The following is a 21,316-nucleotide window of genomic DNA, read 5'->3' as shown; positions in this document are numbered from 1 at the left end:
TACACGGGGCTAAGTATGACCGGACCTACTGTCCACCTATTAGTCAATTTAGTAATTTTACTTGCTAATGATAGGAATCCGTGCTCCTATCTCTATTACCATACATGCCTGTAATCATACAGGTAATCTACCTTTATGTCCGGTCCTAGGTAGTGACAATTTGAATACAATTCTATGTGGTCTGTCTTGCTATACGTAGCTTAATAAAGTTTGTTCTACTATTAATCGGTAGTTCGGAAATTGGGCTTGGTTGTCTGCAGGCAATCCCCTTCTTTGTAAATTGTATATTGTGCCCGCCAACTACCTGGGGTCACCTCCACGTTATGTTCATAAATCAGCCCTGTGTGTAAATATAACTTTATTTGATGGACTCAAAGCAACTCTCTAGATTCCACCTTACGAAAACTCATTAGCCTCAGTGAATTACCTAAAATGGGGTACATGGAAGAGGGACGATCTCACTGAGAAGTTTGAACAGCATAGTAAGGTGAGGCCAATGGTATGATGTTGGCAAAGATTTTTCAATTTGGTCAGATTCTATCAAAGTGACGGCACCGAGAGGGACATTGGTGAAGCTTTGTTCAAAGCTAAGCCACAATTTATCTAATGAGCGAAACAAAATTAATCTCCAGTGTGAGAGGCCAACCTAGCATATCCGAAACTATTTCAGCATTTTGGAGCCTGTGATTGTGACATGGGTTGAGTGTGATACTGGGGTAAACTGCAATGCCATTTGAATGAATATAGGCTTTAGGTGTAAATCCCTTCATATACTCATGTTGGCTGTTACACATCAATGTAATATGTGTTTAGATTTTTCATTAAAGCGTTTATTACAAATTTCTCACTTAACATACAATATCGGTGATATTGGTTTTTATCCATGAATACCTTTTCAATGTTTTTTCCTCTGGACTTTAGACAAGACAATTATTTTTTTACAGAGAATTTCCTTGGTCAGCAGTTTTGCAGCTTCACTCTTTATTGGGGATTATGCACCTATAGATTACAGTGATGGTAAGTAGCTCTCATCTGCCTCATTTTTACCACTGGTAATACATAGTGAGATTGCTAAAATACACTGCGTGGGAAATATCAAATGGTTTAAAAAGTCGAAGACTTTTTACTTTTCTCGCCACTTTCTGCCGGAACTACAAATTAATTATAAAATTCAATAGAAATCTGGCGTAAATTATTACAGAAATCTACGCCAGATCCCAGCTGGTGTAGATTTCAGTCTATAGGGTTTAGCATGGTAGAGGCCCATGCTGGGCCTCTGCCTCACCCTTCCTTATCGGACACATTAGAAAAATTCAAAAATACTTACACCACTTCTCTTCTCCTCCCCCTCCGGCTCCGTCTTCATTCCGCGGCTCATTCACGGTACTGATGACCAGAATCTGTAAATTTACATCCTAGCTGCCAATGCCTTGTGCAAATAGAATGTAAATATAAGTAGTCTACTTTGATGGCACATCGCTATATATAACGCTCTGCCATTAAAGAAATTAGGCTGATACTGTGTCGGTGCGGTTCTCCTGAAGTGGCGAAGACCATGCCATAAAAAACACTAAACAGAATGCTTATAGTGAAGGGTGTGTTTTTCACAGCGAAAAAAGAAAAGGTTAGGAAAATAATAGTTAAAAAAATAAAAAAAGCGATACATCAAAAAATGCACCTGCACTCATAGAGACCATCCTCTGACATGGACACATTTTAAATGGACCAGATGCACCCATAAAATAATTGGTTCATATCACCGAATATATGTTATATCAGATCCACACAGATCCACACAGATTATTACCTTTCACTTGTTTTTGTCTCCATAATCCCCGTCCCAATCTGATCTTACACCTAGAAAACGCATTTCTGTACATTTTCAAATCCTACTCAGTAACTAAATGCGGAAGGCGCGCCAGACACAAATGGAGACCTTTGATCTCTGGGTGTTATAGCGATTAACGTATGTTTGTCAAAGTACAAGTGTTCTATATTCTATACACGGAAGTGTGGGAATATTATGTGGGATACATTTATATGGTTTAAATAATTACGGTACTTTAAATTTTGCCTATAGAAAACATAAAATAAATTAAAAGATACTGGTTTGCTACCACATATAATCCCTATGTGTGTTGAAAAAAGATAAAATATATGGCCAAAATATAATTTTTTTTGGTGCATTAGCAATTAGTGTTTAAAAATATTTTGGTTAGTTGATTGACTTGCTTTGAAAGTTCCCATACTTCACAGAAGAATTTATATCCAGAGCACAATATTAGCTTCATAGTGTTCTGAATAAAATAGCAGCAATGGCGTAGCTGGTGGGGCATAGGTTGCAGTTGCACCTTGTATCTTCGTCTGCTACATAAATGAATAAATGTGGTGATTGTAGCTAGGTCCTACAGATTTTCCACCACTAGATTACAGATTACACCTCTATAATCTGTCACTTGCTAATAGCAGTAGATGCATTGGCTTGACACAAATCTCCTCTGTTACCCACATTGTGGATTCAGTAATCTTCTGTAAAGTCAGCTTGTTCTAATACTGTACGATTCCTACAGTAGACATTACATTACATTAGAAATTTTGATTGTAGGCTCTACTTGGGCAGGAAACATGTTAGTACATTGTTTGTAAAATTCAGCATATTTTGTAGTAGTAGAAAATAGTTGTAGTAGTAATAATAATAATAACAATAACTTTTTTAGGGTCTGGAATGAACTTACTAGACATTCATGAAAAGACGTGGAGTGAGAAGTGTCTTAATGCGTGTGCACCTGACCTCAAAGAGAAACTTGGATCTGTTGTTCCTTCATCTTCAGTACTGGTGAGTCTACCTGCACTGGTAACCAGGAGAGAAAAGAAGGACTTAATATATATATATATATATATATATATATATATACATATATATATATATATATATATATAGTTCCACTTCCAGATCCATCAGAGGACCAAATGGCCTCGGCATTGAGTGACTATGGATGCTATTAGGTCCCAAGACAGTTATGCAGATGATGTTGCAAAGGGTCAAGCATACGCACTCCTGCTTGTCCAAGGTGCACAGTATGAAGAGTGGTTTCCTCTGCTACTGGACTTTACAGGAAGGATTTAGTGGTTTTATATAGAGTTTTTAAAAACACCTGGGCCGAATGGGGGTGGAGTGCTGGTACCAGAAGAAAAAGTCAGACTATATACTAGTCCTTCTCAATGAATTAGAATATCATCAAAAAGTTAATTTATTTCAGCAATTCAATTCAAAAAGTGAAACTCCTATATTATATAGATTCATTACACACAGTGTGATCTATTTCCTGCAGTTTTTTCTTTTAATGTTGATGATTATGGTAACAGTTAATGAAAACCAAAATTTAGTCTCTTAGAAAATGAGAATATTATATAAGCCCAATTTAAAAAATTATTTTTAATACCAAAATATTGGCCTACTGAAAAGTATGTACAGTATATGTACTCAATACTTGGTCGGGGCTCGTTTTACATGAATTACTGCATCAGTGCAGCGTGGCATGGAGGCGACCAGCCTGTGGCACTGCTGAGGTGTTATGGAAGCCAGGGTTCGAATGAGTCTAGCCTTGTCCCAGGTACTAAGGATTTAGCACCAAGGGACTGCAGTGGGTGGCAGCCGGTGATCTACACTTCAGCACCTCATAATAGTCTCGGAGGAGCGCTGCCATCCCCTCACCTTTTTGCTGTACTAACTCAGGTTGAAAGAGGTCACCATGAAGTGGCAAGTGGTCTTATACAGTTTGATCAAAATGTTTACTAAGAACCCCATGTTCGTACATTTTATTTTGCTGAGCCGCAATAGATCAAGTATAGCAAGTGGATGTGCGGTCCAGATTTTCTTTTCTCCCCTTAGCTTTGATCTGTATTTAGATGCATAGGAGCAATAAAAAAAAAATGGTTGCCAAGGTTTTCATACCCTTTAATTTAAAGAGGATGTGTAACTTTTGCTACTGATTTACTTGCTACCTACAAAGTATTAGTCACCTGATTGGCAATGAAGTGTATTCATTACTGGTATACATTCTAAAAGGCGACATCTTATCTCTATTGTCCGACCAGTAGTCACAACTGTACAGAATAACGTTATACAGCACTTGGTATGGTTAGCTTGTAAGCTGAACCTAATTTTCCAACCCACAGTTAAGAGCATTTTTCATTTCCATTTATATTAAGTATATGGTGATTATATTTGTACCATCATTACATCTTTAAGGGCGGGTTCACACATGGCGGAATTTCACTTAAATTCCGCTGCGGACACTCCGCAGCGTTAATCCGCAGCGGAGCCGTTTCTCCATTGACTTTCACTTTAATTTAGCAGTGTTCGTTTACACGATGCGTACAATTCCGCTGCGGAGCATAGGCTGCGGAGCGGAATTTGGTGTCCGCAGCATGCTCTGTCTGTTGCGGAGCAGTGGCGGACTGGTTGCGGACTCATGGCGGAATTTCTCCATTGACTTCAATGGAGAGTCAAAATTCCGCAATGAAGTCCGCAGATCTTATGTGTGCTGCGGAGCGTATTGTTTTTACTACCATGACATTTCTTCATTCTGGCTGGACCTATGTATTTCTAGGTCTACAGCCAGACTGAGGAAGTCAATGGGGCTCCCGTAATGACGGGAGCGTTGCTAGGAGACGTCTGTAAATAGTCACTGTCCAGGGTGCTGAAAGAGTTACGCGATCGGCAGTAACTGTTTCTGCACCCGGGACAGTGACTACCGATCTCAATATACATGTATCTGTAAAAAAAAATATAAGTTCATACTTTACCGAGAACTCCCTGCGTCTGTCTCCAGTCCGGCCTCCCAGGATGACGTTTCAGTGTAAGTGACGGCTGCAGCCAATCACAGGCCAAGCACAGGCTGCAGCGGTCACATGGACTGGAGCGTCATCCAGGGAGGTCGGGCCGGATGCCGAAAGAGGGACGCGTCACCAAGACAACGGGCGGTAAGTATGAATTTCTTTGACTTTCACTAGGGAAAGTGCTGTCCCTTCTCTCTATCCTGCACTGAATAGGGAGAAGAGAAGCACTTTTCCTGCAGTCCGCAGCGGCCAGTCCGCATCAATTTTCTGCACATTTTGTGCAGATCCGCTGCAGAATCTGCAACGCAGATTCTGTGCGGCATTGATGCGGACAGTTGCGGAGGAATTCCGCCATGTGTGGTCATGCCCTTACTGTGTCTTTTCCTTCCTGCAGGGGAATGTGTCTTCATACTATGTCCAGCGCTATGGATTTAACCCTAACTGCAGGGTTGTTGCATTCACTGGTGATAATCCAGGTGAGAGAATGTAGACAAATGGATGTATTTTTCATTATACAAATAGTTTTTTCGTCATTTTAAGGCCAAATTCATATTTTGACAGCAATGCAAATAAATCAGTGTGGTTAATGCCAGGATCATGACAACTGTTCTGTGAAACATCCTAAGATCTGTTTTTATGGAAATCGGCTATTACAAAATTCCCCACTGAAGCGAATGGTGGATCCCCATATCCGCCCACTCTGTAAAAAAAAAAAACACACAGTAAAACAGCTAAAACCTTGGTTTCCACTTTGGTAAGGAGAGATTTATCCCCATTCACATTAACAATTAATTTCCCATATTGATCCATAAAACAGTTTTCATGAAGGAATGAAGATTGCAAACACCATTGTTACTCACAGGAGATTTTTTTTCTGCATACGATATTAGCACAACTGTTCCATAATTATAATATTCTAACACAATTTATTCTTTATGCAGCATCTCTGGCTGGAATGAGACTAGAGGAAGGGGATATTGCAGTAAGTGGATTAGTAGCTATTCATATGTGAAGAAGTTTCCAGATTATTTCTTACCTTTTGATTGTCGTATAGAACAGCGAGCTGAGAACAATGAAACAAAACATGTGAAAAGCAATTCTAAAACTGTCCACGCACATGATATCTGACCGTCAAACACTTGTTTACTGACATATTTTTCTGCGTAAAAAAAGTTAAAGCTAGGTTCATTTATTGACAAATGTTGCAACAAATTTATGAATCGGCTTGCCCTCTTTGTCACAACATACATTACTGCCATTCCCTTTCACACTGACTAAAATAACGGCATTTCTTCTATATCCGGGTCTGACGCAGCTTTATTTTCTCAGTGATTTGTTCCAAATTTATTCCAAGGTGCACAACTTATAATAAATATGGCAATATTTTTAACCTTCTGAAGGCGAAGAAATGAATAGGAATAGATTTGCGCCCGTTCCTACTATTACATATAATGTTTTGGGAGGGTTAACCCACGAATGTTGCCGCTAAAATGTTTTACGTCATTATTTGAAACATTTTAGTGGCGCAGTATTTGCCAAAACCTGAAGTACACTGCTTAGTAAATGTGGGCCACAACTTTAGAGTAAGATGCAAAAAAAAAAGCTACAAATCCATTGCTAAATGTGCGCCATTGTTCTAACAAACACTACTGACTTGATTAAAAGTTTTTTATTGGAGAGTGCCACCCTTTGATGGTAGACTAGGTCGTAGTCTCTCATGAGACACACTGTGCTCAGTAAATGTTGTGTACAGAAGGGAGGAAGGAGCAGTGCTTGTAGATGATGGCAGAGACAAAAATAAATTGTATTTGCATTTCATGATAACAATTTTTTACTTTGAACTAATTAAAACTAGGTTTTTATTGGTTTTTAGTTTTAGTGGTAACGTACAAATAAATAAGTAGAAAGAATTGAAGGTCAATGTGGCCAAAGCATTTCACAGTAACAATAGGAAACTGTTACATGACTGTCTGAAAGTTTGTGGAAAACAACATACTGTGGTGGGGGACGCAACTAGTGACCTGAAAATGATCTAAATATTGAGTATACAGCTCATATTGTAGAGAGTCGGAAAATATGATACTGCAGAACTGAACAGTTAGGTGAAGAAGGAGGGTGCACAGAAAGAGAGGAGGGGATAAAGTAGGGGAAAAGAGAGAGCAGAAAAAAAACCTCACAAGTGCATTCACATTTTTTCCTCAATCTCCTCATCGGTGAGGAGGGTATAGTCAGAAGAGTAGGTGAAATGGAACCACATCTTAGCTACTGCGTCAGTGTTTTCCTTCCAGAAGGTGGCCGAGTGTTTCATTCTCATTACTTCATTGACTAAGGTGAACCATTGAGAAATGACTGGTGGGGTTGTTGTTTTCCAGAGAGCTGAAATACGGCTCTTTGCCACATATGAGAGATGCATTTGTGTTGCTTCGTGTTCCTTCCGATTAAATAGACCCTTGGCAAAACAAGCTGAGTAGGTGACCAAAACAGAACACATGTAGAAGTGTGCCATGGTCATCTTTTCGTTTTATGGTCCTCTTCAAATCTCGAGCAGAGGGGGAGACCGGAGAGAATATTTTACTTTATACTGTGAGGACCCTATATCAATGAGTGAGAAGCTTATAGTTTGTTCCTTGGTAGGAGATTGAGGACTTATGAGCTAAGATGAGAAGTCTGGATTTCCTCTCGTCTGTCCAGGTGGTCTGGAGATCCATTTTTCACTTAGAGAGGTATAAGGAAAACCATCCCCCTGGGGAAAAGAAAGCCAGCTATGGATCAGTGAGAATGAATGCCGGATTGGAACCCGAGCTGCACACATGTTTCAAATGGCATAAGAGCGCGAGTGGTGCAGATGGAGTATGGGTGAAAAAGTGAGTAAGTTGAGATCGGCACCCAGGGGACCGAGGGGGGTAGGTCTGGCGGGTTCGCAAGTTTAGCCCCTGAAGCCCAGTATGAGTTTTCCAGGAAGAGCCTCATCTGAAATCTTCCTCTTCTAATCCATTCTCCAAAACTGCCACTGCTTCCCCTGGAAGGAAACCAGGGTTGCACAGAATGGGAAACAAGGGGGATGGTGAAGAATTGGGAGGCGAGCCATAGCATTGGGCCTATCGTGATATTCTCACTGGAGTGATTAGCCCCAGTTAGTTGAATTGTGGTGTAGTCGTTAAGGCTTTTTCTACAGATGTCCAGCGCTTGTGTAGGGATATTTGCACCAGTTTACTATTGAGGTGGGCTGCCGTATAGTATTTGTATGAGTCAGGGAAATCTACATCTTCTGATTCCTTACCCATGGAATGAGTGGACCGGGCAAGATAGGGTGAGCCAAGATTCCATCTAAACTTAGACCACAGATGCCGAGGGAGAGGGGAATGTCGGTAGGTAAGGCTTCAAAAAGGTACCATAGGTGAGGCAGAATGATCATCTTAATGATATTATCTGTGCCAAATGATGTTGTCTGTGCCATGAAAAGAAACCACATCGCCAGGCAGACAGGTTTGATTTAATAGTATTCAGTATGGGGGGTGGATTTAGTGTGAATACTTGAGGACCCAGGTACCTAGATACTTGATTGCAGTGGACACCCATTTTAAAGGGAAGTTGGCACAAACTCTGGTTTAGGCCCCATTCACATTACGTTTGTGCTTTTGTAACTTTTTTTTCTGCATTGATCTCAATGGACGACGTATGCAAATGTAATGCTATACATTTGTAATTGTTTACATACAGTAAATCTATCCGGGTTTTTTTTGTTTTTTTCTATCAGTGTTCACTTTAAAAAAACAAAACACGTATACTTTTTTTAAGTAAAAAACGGACAAACGTATACTGACGTATGAGTATACGCTAAACGTACATGCTATAAAAAGGCAAAGACGTAAACTGAAAATGGTACACGTTTGTATACATTTTCAATGGTCCACGTTCTTATAAAAAAACGTATACGCTCAAATGCGATGTGAATGGGGCCTTAGATGGGCGAGGATAATACAATGAAAAGGGCTTCTGACTCTTGGAAGCTGAATTTAAAGTTAGATCCATAGTGTTGGAATTCCTTCATAAGATTTGGTAGGGAAATATGGGGATTGATAAAAAGAATAGTAGATTGTTGCATAAGGTTTGTTACAAAAGTTCAAGGGAAAAAACAAAGAGGAGAGGGCATAGTGGGCACCCTTGGCCTGGTGTGCCATTCGGAATTTTGAAAGTCAGAGTAAAACCCACGTATTTTAACCGAGGTAGTGAAACTGAAGTAGAGGGCAAGATCCACTAGAGCATTGAGTGGCCCAGCCCATTGTGTTTCAGAGGCCGTTTCGGTATCGGTGGACAGAAGTAACATGGCGGTGCCTCAAGTACATGTATGGTGGATGATGTCCATGCCCTCGTGGTATTATCCCTTACGTGACAGTAGGAAGCCAACCTGGTCTGTGTATTGGATTTTGTAAATGGGGGTGAGTCTAGAGGCCAAGATGTTAGCAAAGAGTTATGCATCTATTTTAGTAAGGAAATGGAGCGAGGGCTGGGTCTGTCCCCTCTTTAGGTATTACAGTAATGTGGGCGAAGATAGTGTCTTTTGGCATGTCATCGTCTTCATTAGGGCATTAAAGGCGCGCAAAAAGCCCTCTGAGAGGATGGGAAGAAGTTGCTTATAATAATTAAGTTTTAGATTGTCTGGCCCTGGGGCTTTTTCAGTGGGGGAAAATGTCCCTTTTTGTACTACTTTGGCACACTAAAATACAGAAAGCACAAAATATGTGTATAAAATGATAAAACAAAATAAAACATGTCACAAAAAAAACAAACAATAAGCTTACATTTTTTTTATGTCTAACCAGGCTGTAAAATTGTGTAAAGGAGTCCGGTAATAGATATATGCGTTATTAAGAGATCATCTTCTCAGACCTGGACAGCTTTGACTTTTTGATTTGTGTGTGTGCGTGTGTGTGTGTGCGTGCGTGCGTGTGTGCGTGCGTGCGTGCGTGTGTAAAATAAATTTTGAAAGTTTTACGAATAAACAGTGGAAAGTAAAAGGTCTAATTATAATCTAATAATAAACTATGAGAATCCATGACAACAGGCTTTCTACCCTATAATGAAGCCAGTATTTAATGGATATGGGACAAAATAGTGACCTCGGGGCTTTAGCCGTTACAATATGCCGCAAGCCTCCGCACTTTTTTTTTCCGTTTTGCATTAGGACGCCTCACTTTCTCTGTTTAATGTATTTCTTTGTAGGAATATACATTTGTAAAGCCTGATGGAAATATGATTATGGGTAGCGGTTCTATGTATAGACTTTTTTTTAATGAGATTCATTATAATGAATGCTAGAATGATATTTGATGAAAACAGAAAAATATAACATTAATTTCTATATATGCAGGAGCCATGGACAGGCAGCAGTGTGTAAAGGGTTAACTCTTTCTCTGTCACAGTTTATCAGGTCCATGTTATAGAGATCATTTATAAACCTAACATAAACTTTATATAAAGCACATATTTTATTCAAAAACATTACATTTTAGAAACCTTTTACACAAATTATTCCAATAATGCATTTTCCTATCTGATCCTAGGTAGTCAGCTTTCCTGACATCTCTTTTAGTAAATACTTGCATTCTCCTTAAAATTTAAATTGTGCCGTTCCTCAGTTATTCCTCCTGAAAATATATGATTACATTTACAGTTGAGTATCATTATTCCCCTCTTCATTTTGGTGTCCCAGTACAGTCTGCTTTCCAATAATTGCTGACAGTGTCACTGTTGAGAGGTACACCCCTGGGCACCCAGTACCCGGAGCCCAAGTGCCACCAGACCCCCTCAGCTGTGCCCCTGCTGTATACGCACTTAAAGCTTCTTTTTTATTTTAATAATGTCAATAAGCATTGGTGTAGTTTCTATTGTATTTTTCTGATCCTTCCTCGCCATACATATATATTGTCCTTTTTTAATTTTACAGGTCAGCCTTGGCACCAGTGACACTCTATTTCTTTGGATAAAAGAGCCGACCCCTGCATTGGAGGGGCACATATTCATCAATCCAGTGCAGTCTCAAGACTTTATGGCATTACTATGGTGAGAGGATTGACTGTTATTGACGTAGAACTGCCTTAGAGTATTGCACATTAATAACTATTTTATGTTACACCCGGCCGTACAATGCATCTACGCTTCGAGAGGGAGGCATAGCTTTAATGTTATTTTCCAGTTTCATGTAAATAAATTCTAATTATTGCATAAATTAAACGTTATCAAACTTTCTAATATATTTTGTATTTCAGTTCCTCACCATTTTCCAGATATTTGTTTGCTGTCAGTGAATGGGAACACTCAGCTGAGAAGAGGATATAATTGCTCCCATATAGACATTAGGCCCTGTTTATGCCCCCATATACAAGTTAGGCCCAAAGTTTGTACCCCCATAAATTTAGTGCCCTCTGTAGATAGTGCCACACAGCCCCCCTCCCAAGTAGTGCCACACAGCCCCCCTCCCAGGTAGTGCCACACAACCCTCCCCTCCCTGGTAGTGCCACACAGCCCCCTCCTCCCTGGTAGTGCCACACAGCCCCCTCCTCCCAGGTAGTGCCACACAGCCCCCTCCTCCCAGGTAGTGCCACACAACCCTCCTCTCCCAGGTAGTGCCACACAGCCTCCCCTCCCAGGTAGTGCCACACAGCCCCCCCCCCCTGGAGCAGAGCCGCTGTGATGGACAGTGATGTCTGGGGCTTCCCCAGAGCCGGAGTTCCGGGCAGAACTCTATTATATACTAGCACTCTGCCTGGAAGACTGTAGCATAGTAAATGGCAGAGCGGGGAGATACCTCCCCAAGGGTAGTGGGCCCGGGACCTGCCCGTGTTCGCCGGGTGCTGACGCCGCCCCTGTATGTCTGCTTTTTTTTCTCCGTTGAAAAGAATAGTGTAGTAGACAGAGGAATACAGAAAAAAAAACTTATACTGCGCAGTATAAATATTGTTGTTTTTTTTGCAATGAGAGACTATTGGCGATGTATGTCACTATATGCCTATACAGTGGCTTGCTCCATAGCTTTCTGTCGGAGGGATACGTCGGGAAATACTCCTGATGCATATTCCTGAGGCAAGCCTCATATGATAATGCATTGCCTAGACTGGGTAAGTTGTATCCATTTCTCAGCAGAGAGCAGGACTAGGTGTGTATGCGTTTGCATTCTGTGAATGTAAATAAATAAATCACTGGAATAGGACTAGAGTTTCGTTTAAAATGTAACTTTTACTTGTAACATATTTAAAAAGTGTGTAAAACAAATGACACACCAGGACAAGACTGTTTACAAAAAAATCTTCCTTATTGTACAGGAGATATAGTGCTCCATGCAAAAAAAAAAAAAAAAGTCAATTCAATATTGGTAATATTATAATTTCTTTGCAGAGTTAAAGAAAATGCTCCAAATTGTTGCAAAACATGTGAGTGATCTATTTCCCAGGACCCAGGAGGATAAATATAAATCTCCCATTTGGGAGAAAGCAATGATTGATTGCCTAAAATCATATAAAAGAAACAAGTGAGGCTTCCCAGTCCCCAGCCATAAGAACGGAACAGGACTTTAACACACTAAGGAACGGGTAGGAGGGGTCATTACCCCACAGAGATTTATATTTATCCTCCTGGGTCCTGGGAAATAGATCACTCACATGTTTTGCAACAATTTGGAGCATTTTCTTTAACTCTGCAAAGAAATGATAATATTACCAATATTGAATTGACTTTTTTTTTTGTGCATGGAGCACTATATGTCCTGTACAATAAGGAAGATTTTTTTTGTAAACAGTCTTGTCCTGGTGTGTCATTTGTTTTACACACTTTTTAAATATGTTACAAGTAAAAGTTACATTTTAAACGAAACTCTAGTCCTATTCCAGTGATTTAATTATAAATTCTTGTAGAGTATACAAAATATCAAGTCCTGGGGTGGAAGGCTTCAAATATACCACTAACACCTTAATGTGAATGTAAATAAGAATATTCTTATTCGATGACCGCTAACAAATATTTTGGAAATGGTGATGAATTGAAAAACAAAATATGTAGGAAGTTGAAGAACTTTTCATTTATACAGTGATTAATTAAGCTTTATTTACATATAACTGGAAACCCTTCTCCAGGGTCCCAGTACAAAAGTTGTAGCTGGAGATATCACCTACCTGCCAATAATGTCACACAATATATTCCAAGATGACTTCAAACTATTCATGTATATGCACTATAAAATTAAAGGGATTTTCTGGTTTACATCCTGTTTTTACACATGCAGTGTGCAGTGTTTAGTAGATCGGGACACCACAGTTACAGTAATTTCACTTGCACTCTGCACTTCAAGACTCCTGGACACGTCCAAACTAAAGACATGGAATTCAGGCTCACTGTGAGGGACTGAGGCTGGAGGGAAGGGGGATCACTTCAAATAGCCATATCTCGGGCTGGAGGCATATAAAAGATGAGATTCTAATCTTTCATATGCCACAAGGATTGCAGTTCTAGCTGTGACACACCTGGAGATATGGATTTTTGAAGTGAGCCCCCATCCCTGGAGCTGAAGACGGAATAGCCATAGCAACAGACTGTGGAGGATGAATTTAAGGGGCCCTGAAATAGAACAAACAGGTGACATCAAAGAGATTTTTAACAATAAAAACAAACAAATCGGCTGATGAAGCTATTTAATAAAGTTTATTGATTTTCAAATACAATGCACATCTGTCATAAAAAAAAGAAAGTGCCGTCACTCTCTAAGCTTTGTAAATGCCTAAAATAAAAACCAGCAACTGCTGAAAGTGTTTGTCTAACCTTTTCGTCTTTGAAGATGTTTGCGTTAAAATCTCTTATCATTCCCGGCAGGGTCCGTGCATATTGCTGGTGGCTCTTACATTTCAGGAATTGTAGTCTTTAGACCAGGCAGTGTACAATAATGTGATGGGAAAAAATGTGTATCTCCCTGAATGCCATGCAGTACAGAATATTACATTATGGGAGATCAGCTAGCAACTGGTTTCAAAAGCAACTAGAAGAATTGTTGTGATATCCTTAGGATATGTCATTAATGTTTCATTGGTGGGGGTCAGATCCCTGGGAACCCTGACGATCAGCACAATGATAGGGGCTGCGGTGCCCTCCATTGTTCATTGCGCTGTAGCATCAGACACAGCTGCAGAAACGTACGAGCTGCTGTGCCTGTGTAAACAATCTTTCATTCTGCTGTTCAGCGCTGGACCCATGGGGTCAAACCCCCTGTGATCAATGTTTTACTCCTGCAAAACCCTTTAAGATATCTGACTATACTTATTTTTAGTTGGAGAGAAACATAAATAGGACTCAGCCTATAAATATGATTCACAGCAACTATTAAACAAGCCTATACCCTTCCCAGTGGGTCATCTTTCACCATACAATCATTTATGTCACCATCACAATCTCACAGTCACATCCTCTTGGTTTATTGGTCTCTAGAGACCAATGCAATTTTGGAAGTATTTCGTTTTTGGAGCCAAATAGAGGTCACCATTTCATGACCAGATACGAGAATTGTATGGAAAAACTGCTTTACGCCACCTTAATGTTGTTTTCTTTGCATCCTAGTTTTAAAAATGGCTCCCTGATGAGAGAGAAAATCAGAGACAACTGTTCAAATGCCTCCTGGGAAGAATTTTCTAACATTTTGAGATCAACTCCACCTGGAAACAATGGCCATATAGGTAGCAATATACAAATATTGTGCACATTGCCCTTCACGTTTAATAAGCCGGTGTAATGGAAAAATATAACTGTGCGTGTATAGCAAGATATGCACAAAATACATTCCAGGGGATATATTCACCCAAACTATATAAAGGATCATACACAGTGTTTGTTTACATATGTATGTAGAATAACAGTAGCAGGAGCAATGTGTCAGTTCATCTGGATATGCAATCCGTTAAATCCATTGGACATGGTTATAAAATGTGTGAGGATTGTGTTTCTGATTTTGGGAAATCTGTACCTTTTGATTTGGATCCTCTAAGTATTATGTATTTTGCACCTAACACAAAAGGAAAGTTGTATTAAATTGTAAATGCATTCTTCTTTTGTAGATTATTTCCCCATGTAGCAGTCAGATGGTGTTAAAATGCATATATGTATTCGCAGTATAGATTTTGTTAATACATATTTGTATAAGACTATAATAACTGCACAGTAATTTGATTATCTAATACATTAGATTTATTACAGCACGCTCATAGTGTGCAGTACCACTCTCAGCCTCCATATGCCACTCTAGAGTTTCTGTGCTGAACACCAATTAGAAATATAGACAACAATATTTGACTTCTTTTTCTTATTTTACTTAGAGATTTATGTTAATTTCAGTTACTGTTGACACTAATATGTTATTTTCGTTTCTTAGGCTTTTATTTTGATGTAATGGAAATCACTCCACAAGCTGTTGGTATTCATAGGTTCAATGCTGAAAACCAAAAGGTAAGTTATAATGAGATAATGGAATCTCACAGTGTGGGGTTCCCCCATTTTTATATCACGCCAGATACAACATATCCCGGTACCACTCGTGGCGGGGGGTGGGTACCGGGGTAATAATGGGGGTTAGTGTTAGCCTCTTCATGTCTAACATTAAGCCTCACCTTAGTAATGGACGTTGTCAATCTGCCAGTGACCATTACTAAGGTGGTAGTAATAAAGCTTAGAGAAATACAAAGACATAGCAAAAATATTTTATTGAAATAAAAGTCCCACACAATCCTCGTTATCCATTTTATTGAGAATAAAAAAAATGCTGTCATCAAAGTAGTCCTCGAATCTGAAGTAGTCCAACAACCGAACTTGTAAAAAAACACAAACACACAAAAATAATTAGTAACACATAAAAAAGCAAAACAATTATTATATTTACCTTTCCTGGGTCCAGCACTGGAGCCGCAATGTCAGCGAGCTGGGCCCTATATCTAATCCTATCATATGTGATACTGTTTGCTGAGCCATGTATCTAACTAATCCTATAATGTGTAGTACTGTCTGCTGAGCAACTGTATCTAATCTTATGTGTGATACTGTCTGCTGATCGTAGTGCTATAGATATGCTGTCTCCTATATACACATATACAGACACGCACACACATTTTACCCTTTCACCTATGACAGCACCCCTGGAGAGACATCCCATTCGCTGGACATGAAGCCTGACGATATAAAAAAGGACGCACCTCTCCACACACCCAGTCAGGTTTCTTGTCCTCCGGGTGAGATTGTCCTGTGGCAAGACACACTCTCCAGGATTGCAGACACTCCAGCAGGTACTCACCTGTGTTCCTGGAGGTTTTCTGAGGGTATAAGCCTCTAAGGGAGCAACCCGTAGTCTGGGGCTGGTATCTCCCTCCTCTCCCGGTCACCGATTCCCTCTACGGAGGTGGTAGATTCACGCCGCGGGTGGGGTCTCCTCTGGGTGGGAAACACTCTCCTGTGGTCAAGCCTGGCTCCGGGTTACAGGCAGAGAGCCAGGACTCCTGACCCAGCGTTCAGTCGCTGCCGGCGCACTACAGTGACCACTTCCGGTCGCGGGGTACGTCACTTCCGGTGGGAATGACGCGCGGACGTCCCAGGAAGCGGTCCATGTGGGAAGGAGGGGCTGCAGCGCGTCGTGGCGTGTGAGCCTCCCCAGCCAATTGTAGGCCTATTTCTAGGTCTGAACCAGAACGGCGCCTTCTCTAGCAAAAGCAACGAGCATGGAAGCTCCAGGAGAAGCAGCAGGATGCGTGGAACGATCAGACCCAGGATGATCCTCCAGTCTGGTACTTTAAACGGCATGGAATCTTCTAGGAAGCATGGTAGGACAGACCTTTTTTTCACATTATTAATTTTGTCCTTCCTTGTATATCTCATGTTTCCTAGGTCAGAGAGGGTCCCAGGAAAAAATTGGACAAGGCTCACAACAAAGAATGTGCCGTGTGTAGTAGGAAGCTGGCAGCCTCTTATCAAAAACGATTATGCCAACTTTGTTTGGATAAGATCCTTGCAGAAGAATCCCCTAGCCTTGCCTCTAGCATAAGGGATATAGTGCGTACAGAGGTTAAAAGCTCCCTTAGGTCCTTCAGAAAGAATCATGATCGTCCTAGCACCTCGTCTGGCAAGACACGGCAAGACCTAGGCGTTTCTAATTCCTCTAGTGAAGAGGAAAGGTTTGAGGAGGAAGGGGAGCTAGGCTCCTCCGAGTTTTCCTCTGACGAGGATGGGGGAGGGAAGAACTTAATCCCAGCGGATGACGTGGACCAACTCCTTAAAGCAGTCTGTGCCACTATGAATATCGATGACCCCAAGGAACCCTGGTTTGTTCAAGACATTATGTTTGAGCGCCTGGGTCCTAGGATACAGAGGACTTTTCCTGTTCACGGGAATATATCCAGCCTCATTAAGAGGGAATGGAAGAACCCTGACAGGAAATTAGGCATTCCCAAGATTTTGAAGAGAAAATATCCCTTTGAGGAGGGTTTAAGTAAAGGCTGAGATAGTTTTCCCAGACTGTATGCCCCGGTAGCGAAGATATCCAGGAAAAATGCCTTACCGTTTGAGGATCTTGGGTCTCTCCCTGATCCTATGGATAAGAAGGCAGACTATTACCTAAAAAGAACCTGGGAAGCCTCTGTGGGGGCCTTTAAGCCAGGTATTGCGGCTACATGTATAGCCAGGTCTCTCAAAATCTGGATAGCTCAGTTAGAGCTTCATCTCAGGGACAAAACTCATAGGGATCAGATACTGGCTTCCTTCCCAGTTTTGTCCTTGGCCACAGATATATTGTGGCTGATGCCTCAGTGGACTCGGTCCGTCTGGCAGCCAGATCCGCAGCCTTATCCAACTCAGCCAGAGGAGCAATATGGCTGAAAACATGGAAGGGAGATGCAGGCTCCAAAGGGAAACTTTGTTCGATCCCTTGTTCAGGAGATTTTTTGTTTGGCCCCCCACTGGATGATCTCCTGGAGAAAGCATCCGATAGGAGGAAGGGGTTTCCTACCCAGGGAAAACCAGACTCCTTTCGTCCCAGGAAATTTAATAGAAAACCCATTTCCAAAGGACAGGATTTTAGATCCTCTAAATTCCCTAAAAAGAACAGGGATTTCTTGTTTAGGCCTCAGAGCGATCCCAAGAATAAAGATCACCAGCAATGATGCCAGAGGGAGCGGGGTAGGAGGTCACTTATCCCTTTTCTAGCAAGAATGGGAAAGGATCTCCTCAAACAAATGGGTTCTAGATATCATAAAAACCGGTTACAAGCTAGAATTCATGTCCCCTCCTCCAGACAGATTCCTCTCCACAAAGAAGCAAAAGGATTCTGAGAAACAGCGGGCCCTAGAGTCAGAGGTTATTTCTCTTATCAGGAAGGGTGTTCTGGTACCAGTCCCGAGACCAGAGATGGGGAAGGGCTACTATTCCCCCCTTTTTCTGGTAATGAAACAGGAGGGCCGATTCAGGGTCATAATAAATTTAAAGCAGCTAAACTCCTTCCTGATTTACAAAAAAATTCGGATGGAGAGTATCCCCTCTACAGTAAATCTTAATTTCAGGGATTGTATGATGGCATCAATAGATCTGGAGGATGCTTATTACCATGTCCCTGTTTGCATCACTCACCAGAAGTATCTGAGGGTGGCAGTAGTTTTGAACGACTCCCTAATCCACCTGCAATACAGGGCGCTCCCGTTTGGCATCTCTCAGGCACCAAGAGTCTTTACCAAGCTTATATCAGAAATGACATCATATATACACGAACAAAGGACATCCTGATCATTCCCTATGCAGACACCGCCCAGACTTTGACACTTCATCTACGATCGACTTTGATAGATCTGGGTTGGAATATAAACATAAACAAATCAAACTTAACCCCATCCAAATGATGCATTTTTTTGGGAATCCTTCTAGACTCCTCCAAACAGATGTCTTTTCTCCATCAGGGAAAGATCCAGCCTTTGATAGAAAGAGTCTCAGTCGTCTTTTTGGATCATTTGACTTCTTTCAGAAGGGCTATGTCGGTCCTAGGCCTTTTGACCTCCTGCATCCCAGCCATAATCTGGGCTCAGTTCAGGTCCAGACCTCTGCAGAGGGACATATTAGAAAAGTGGGACAAGCGCAAGCGCTCACTAGATCACTCCCTGCTCCTTTCCTCAGTAGCCAGACTCTCGCTCAGGTGGTGGATGAAGGTAGAGTACCTCAGGAAGGGTGTTTCATGGGAAATGTCAACATTACAACAGATGCCAGTCCTTGGGGGTCGGGAGCCCATGGTGAATCCTTCTGCCTTCAGGGTCAGTGGGATCCTCAAACCTCCATAAGATCTTCCAATTACAGGGAGCTGGAGGCAGTACTTCAGATTATAAAAAACACAATTCCTCTACTTTCGGGAAGAAGGGTAAAAGTTCTTTCAAACAACACGACTACAGTAGCATACATAAACCATCAGTGAGGTACAAGATCAGGGCTTCTGATGAAGTTAGCTACAGAGATCTTTTCCCTAGCCGAGCTACATCTATCGTCCGTTTCAGCTATCCATCTAAGGGGAAGGGACAATCAGGTAGCAGACTTCTTGAGAAGAAGACAGTTGCTGCAGTCGGAGTGGTCCCTGAATCGGGACGTCTTCCAGATGATTGTGGCCAGGTGGGGGAATCCTTCCATAAAACTGTTCGCTACCAGGGAGAACAAGATAGTGCCCAGATTATTTTTCCTAGATCCCTGGGAATATCCAGTAGCAGTAAATGCTCTCTCTCAGAGTTGGAGCCTGGAACAGGGTTATGCCTTTCCCCCTCTCTGTCTACTTCCGAGAGTTTTAAAAAAGATCAGAGAAGACAAAGCCTCGGTAATCCTGATTGCTCCATTTTGGCCAAAGAGGCCGTGGTTCACCTGGCTGAGGAAGTTGTCCATAACCCAACAATGGATCCTTCCAGACAGACTAGATCTCCTGTCCCAGAGCCCAGCAGTTCATCCAGACATCTCCAGGTTGCATCTTACAGCATTTAGACTGAGAGGGTAATCCTCAGGAAAAGAGGTATCTCTGAGACTGTCATCTCTACTTTACTGGCATGTGGGAAACAGGTAACCTCTAAAATATATTTAAGGGTCTGGAAAGCTTTTCTTACCTTTACAGTAATTGATATAAATCCATTAGAAGATCCAGATATTCCCCTGATTTTAGACTTTCTCCAGGCAGGGCTAGACAAAAATCTCAAGCCCAGTACATTAAAGGTAATTTCCCCTTTTCATCAGGACCAAGAGATTATTCTTCCCTCCTTTTGTGACTCCCCGAAAAATCCAGTGGAACAGGAATTTAATTGTTTAGACGTAAGGAGATACTTAGTGCACTACCTGGAGGTCACAAAGGACTGGAGGTCTTCAGAGAATTTCCTTATTCAGTTCCAGGGTCCAAATAGAGGTTCGGCAGCTAGCAGACCGACAATAGCACGGTGGATTAAACATACACTTAGCCTATGTGGGACAGAACACTAATCCCCCAGAGTTCTTTGGAGCTCATTCCACCAGAGCTGTATCTACTTCTTGGGCTGAAAGAGCCAACGCATCTCTAGACCAGATTTGCAGGGCGGCTACATGGAGTTCACCCCACTCCTTTATTAAGCATTATAGATTACAGTTGTATTCAGTCTGACTTAGCCTTTGGTAGGAAAGTTCTACAAGCTGTAGTCCTACCCTAAAACTGGGGTTCTATTTTACATCTCCAGGGGTGCTGTCATAGGTGAAAAGGTAAAAGATTGATTACTTATCGGTAATTGGTTTTTCATGAACCTATGACAGCACCCCCCTAGTTTCCCCCCTTCAGTAAACTTCCTTGATATCTCTTGTATATAGTATATATATGTCTATAATATATATTTATGGTGTGGGGTGGCTTTTCATTAAGGTGGCGCAAAAAAAAAAAAAAAAGATATAATAAATAAATGCGGGTGTGTGTCTATAAACACACGGTGTATATATGAATAAAAGATAACTCATTCTCATCCTGAGTTCTTTCTAAAGACTGGGTGTGTGGAGAGGTGTGTCCTTTTTTATATCGTCAGGCTTCCTGTCCAGCGAATGGGATGTCTCTCCAGGGGTGCTGTCATAGGTTCATGAAGAATCGATTACCGTTAAGTAATCAATCTATTTGAGGTGGGGTTTATATGTATTGGGGCTATTTCCCCTGACATTTCAAGACCTTAGTGACGCCCCTGGCTGCTAGTTCTGCATCGTTGGGTCACTTAGGAGACCCAGTGATGCAGCTGAAAGCTGCGGGCCGTCGGCCATGAGAAGTTTGGTGGAGTCCCAAGAAGAACCTTTGCATCGGTGCCCATGAGCCTTTAGTTACGCCCCTGATACTAAGCGCTACCCAGTGCTAAGCTCCTCCCCCAAAACAACACCCAATTCGTGCATCCCGGTGCCTACAATCTAAAGCCAACCATCTCTTGCCAGACCTGCAGAG

General features: G+C 41.4%; 1 protein-coding gene across 5 annotated transcripts in view; it reads left to right on the top strand.

Moving 5' to 3' along the window:
- Positions 1-21,316, top strand: part of XYLB (xylulokinase) — a 205,515-nt gene that overhangs the window by 76,894 nt on the left and 107,305 nt on the right. For all 5 annotated transcript variants that reach the window (XM_075827349.1, XM_075827348.1, XM_075827350.1 and 2 more), the window contains 7 exons: positions 945-1,017; positions 2,718-2,836; positions 5,237-5,318; positions 5,784-5,824; positions 10,790-10,905; positions 14,443-14,558; positions 15,251-15,324. In XM_075827349.1, coding sequence (XP_075683464.1) covers positions 945-1,017; positions 2,718-2,836; positions 5,237-5,318; positions 5,784-5,824; positions 10,790-10,905; positions 14,443-14,558; positions 15,251-15,324 — 621 coding nt within the window. The remainder of the gene's footprint in view (positions 1-944; positions 1,018-2,717; positions 2,837-5,236; positions 5,319-5,783; positions 5,825-10,789; positions 10,906-14,442; positions 14,559-15,250; positions 15,325-21,316) is intronic.

This window comes from Rhinoderma darwinii, chromosome 5 (assembly GCF_050947455.1).
Source record: "Rhinoderma darwinii isolate aRhiDar2 chromosome 5, aRhiDar2.hap1, whole genome shotgun sequence".
In the NCBI taxonomy this organism is placed as follows: Eukaryota; Metazoa; Chordata; class Amphibia; order Anura; family Rhinodermatidae; genus Rhinoderma; species Rhinoderma darwinii.
The sequence above is the reverse complement of the archived record's forward strand: the minus strand, read 5'-3'. Positions and strand labels throughout refer to the sequence as shown.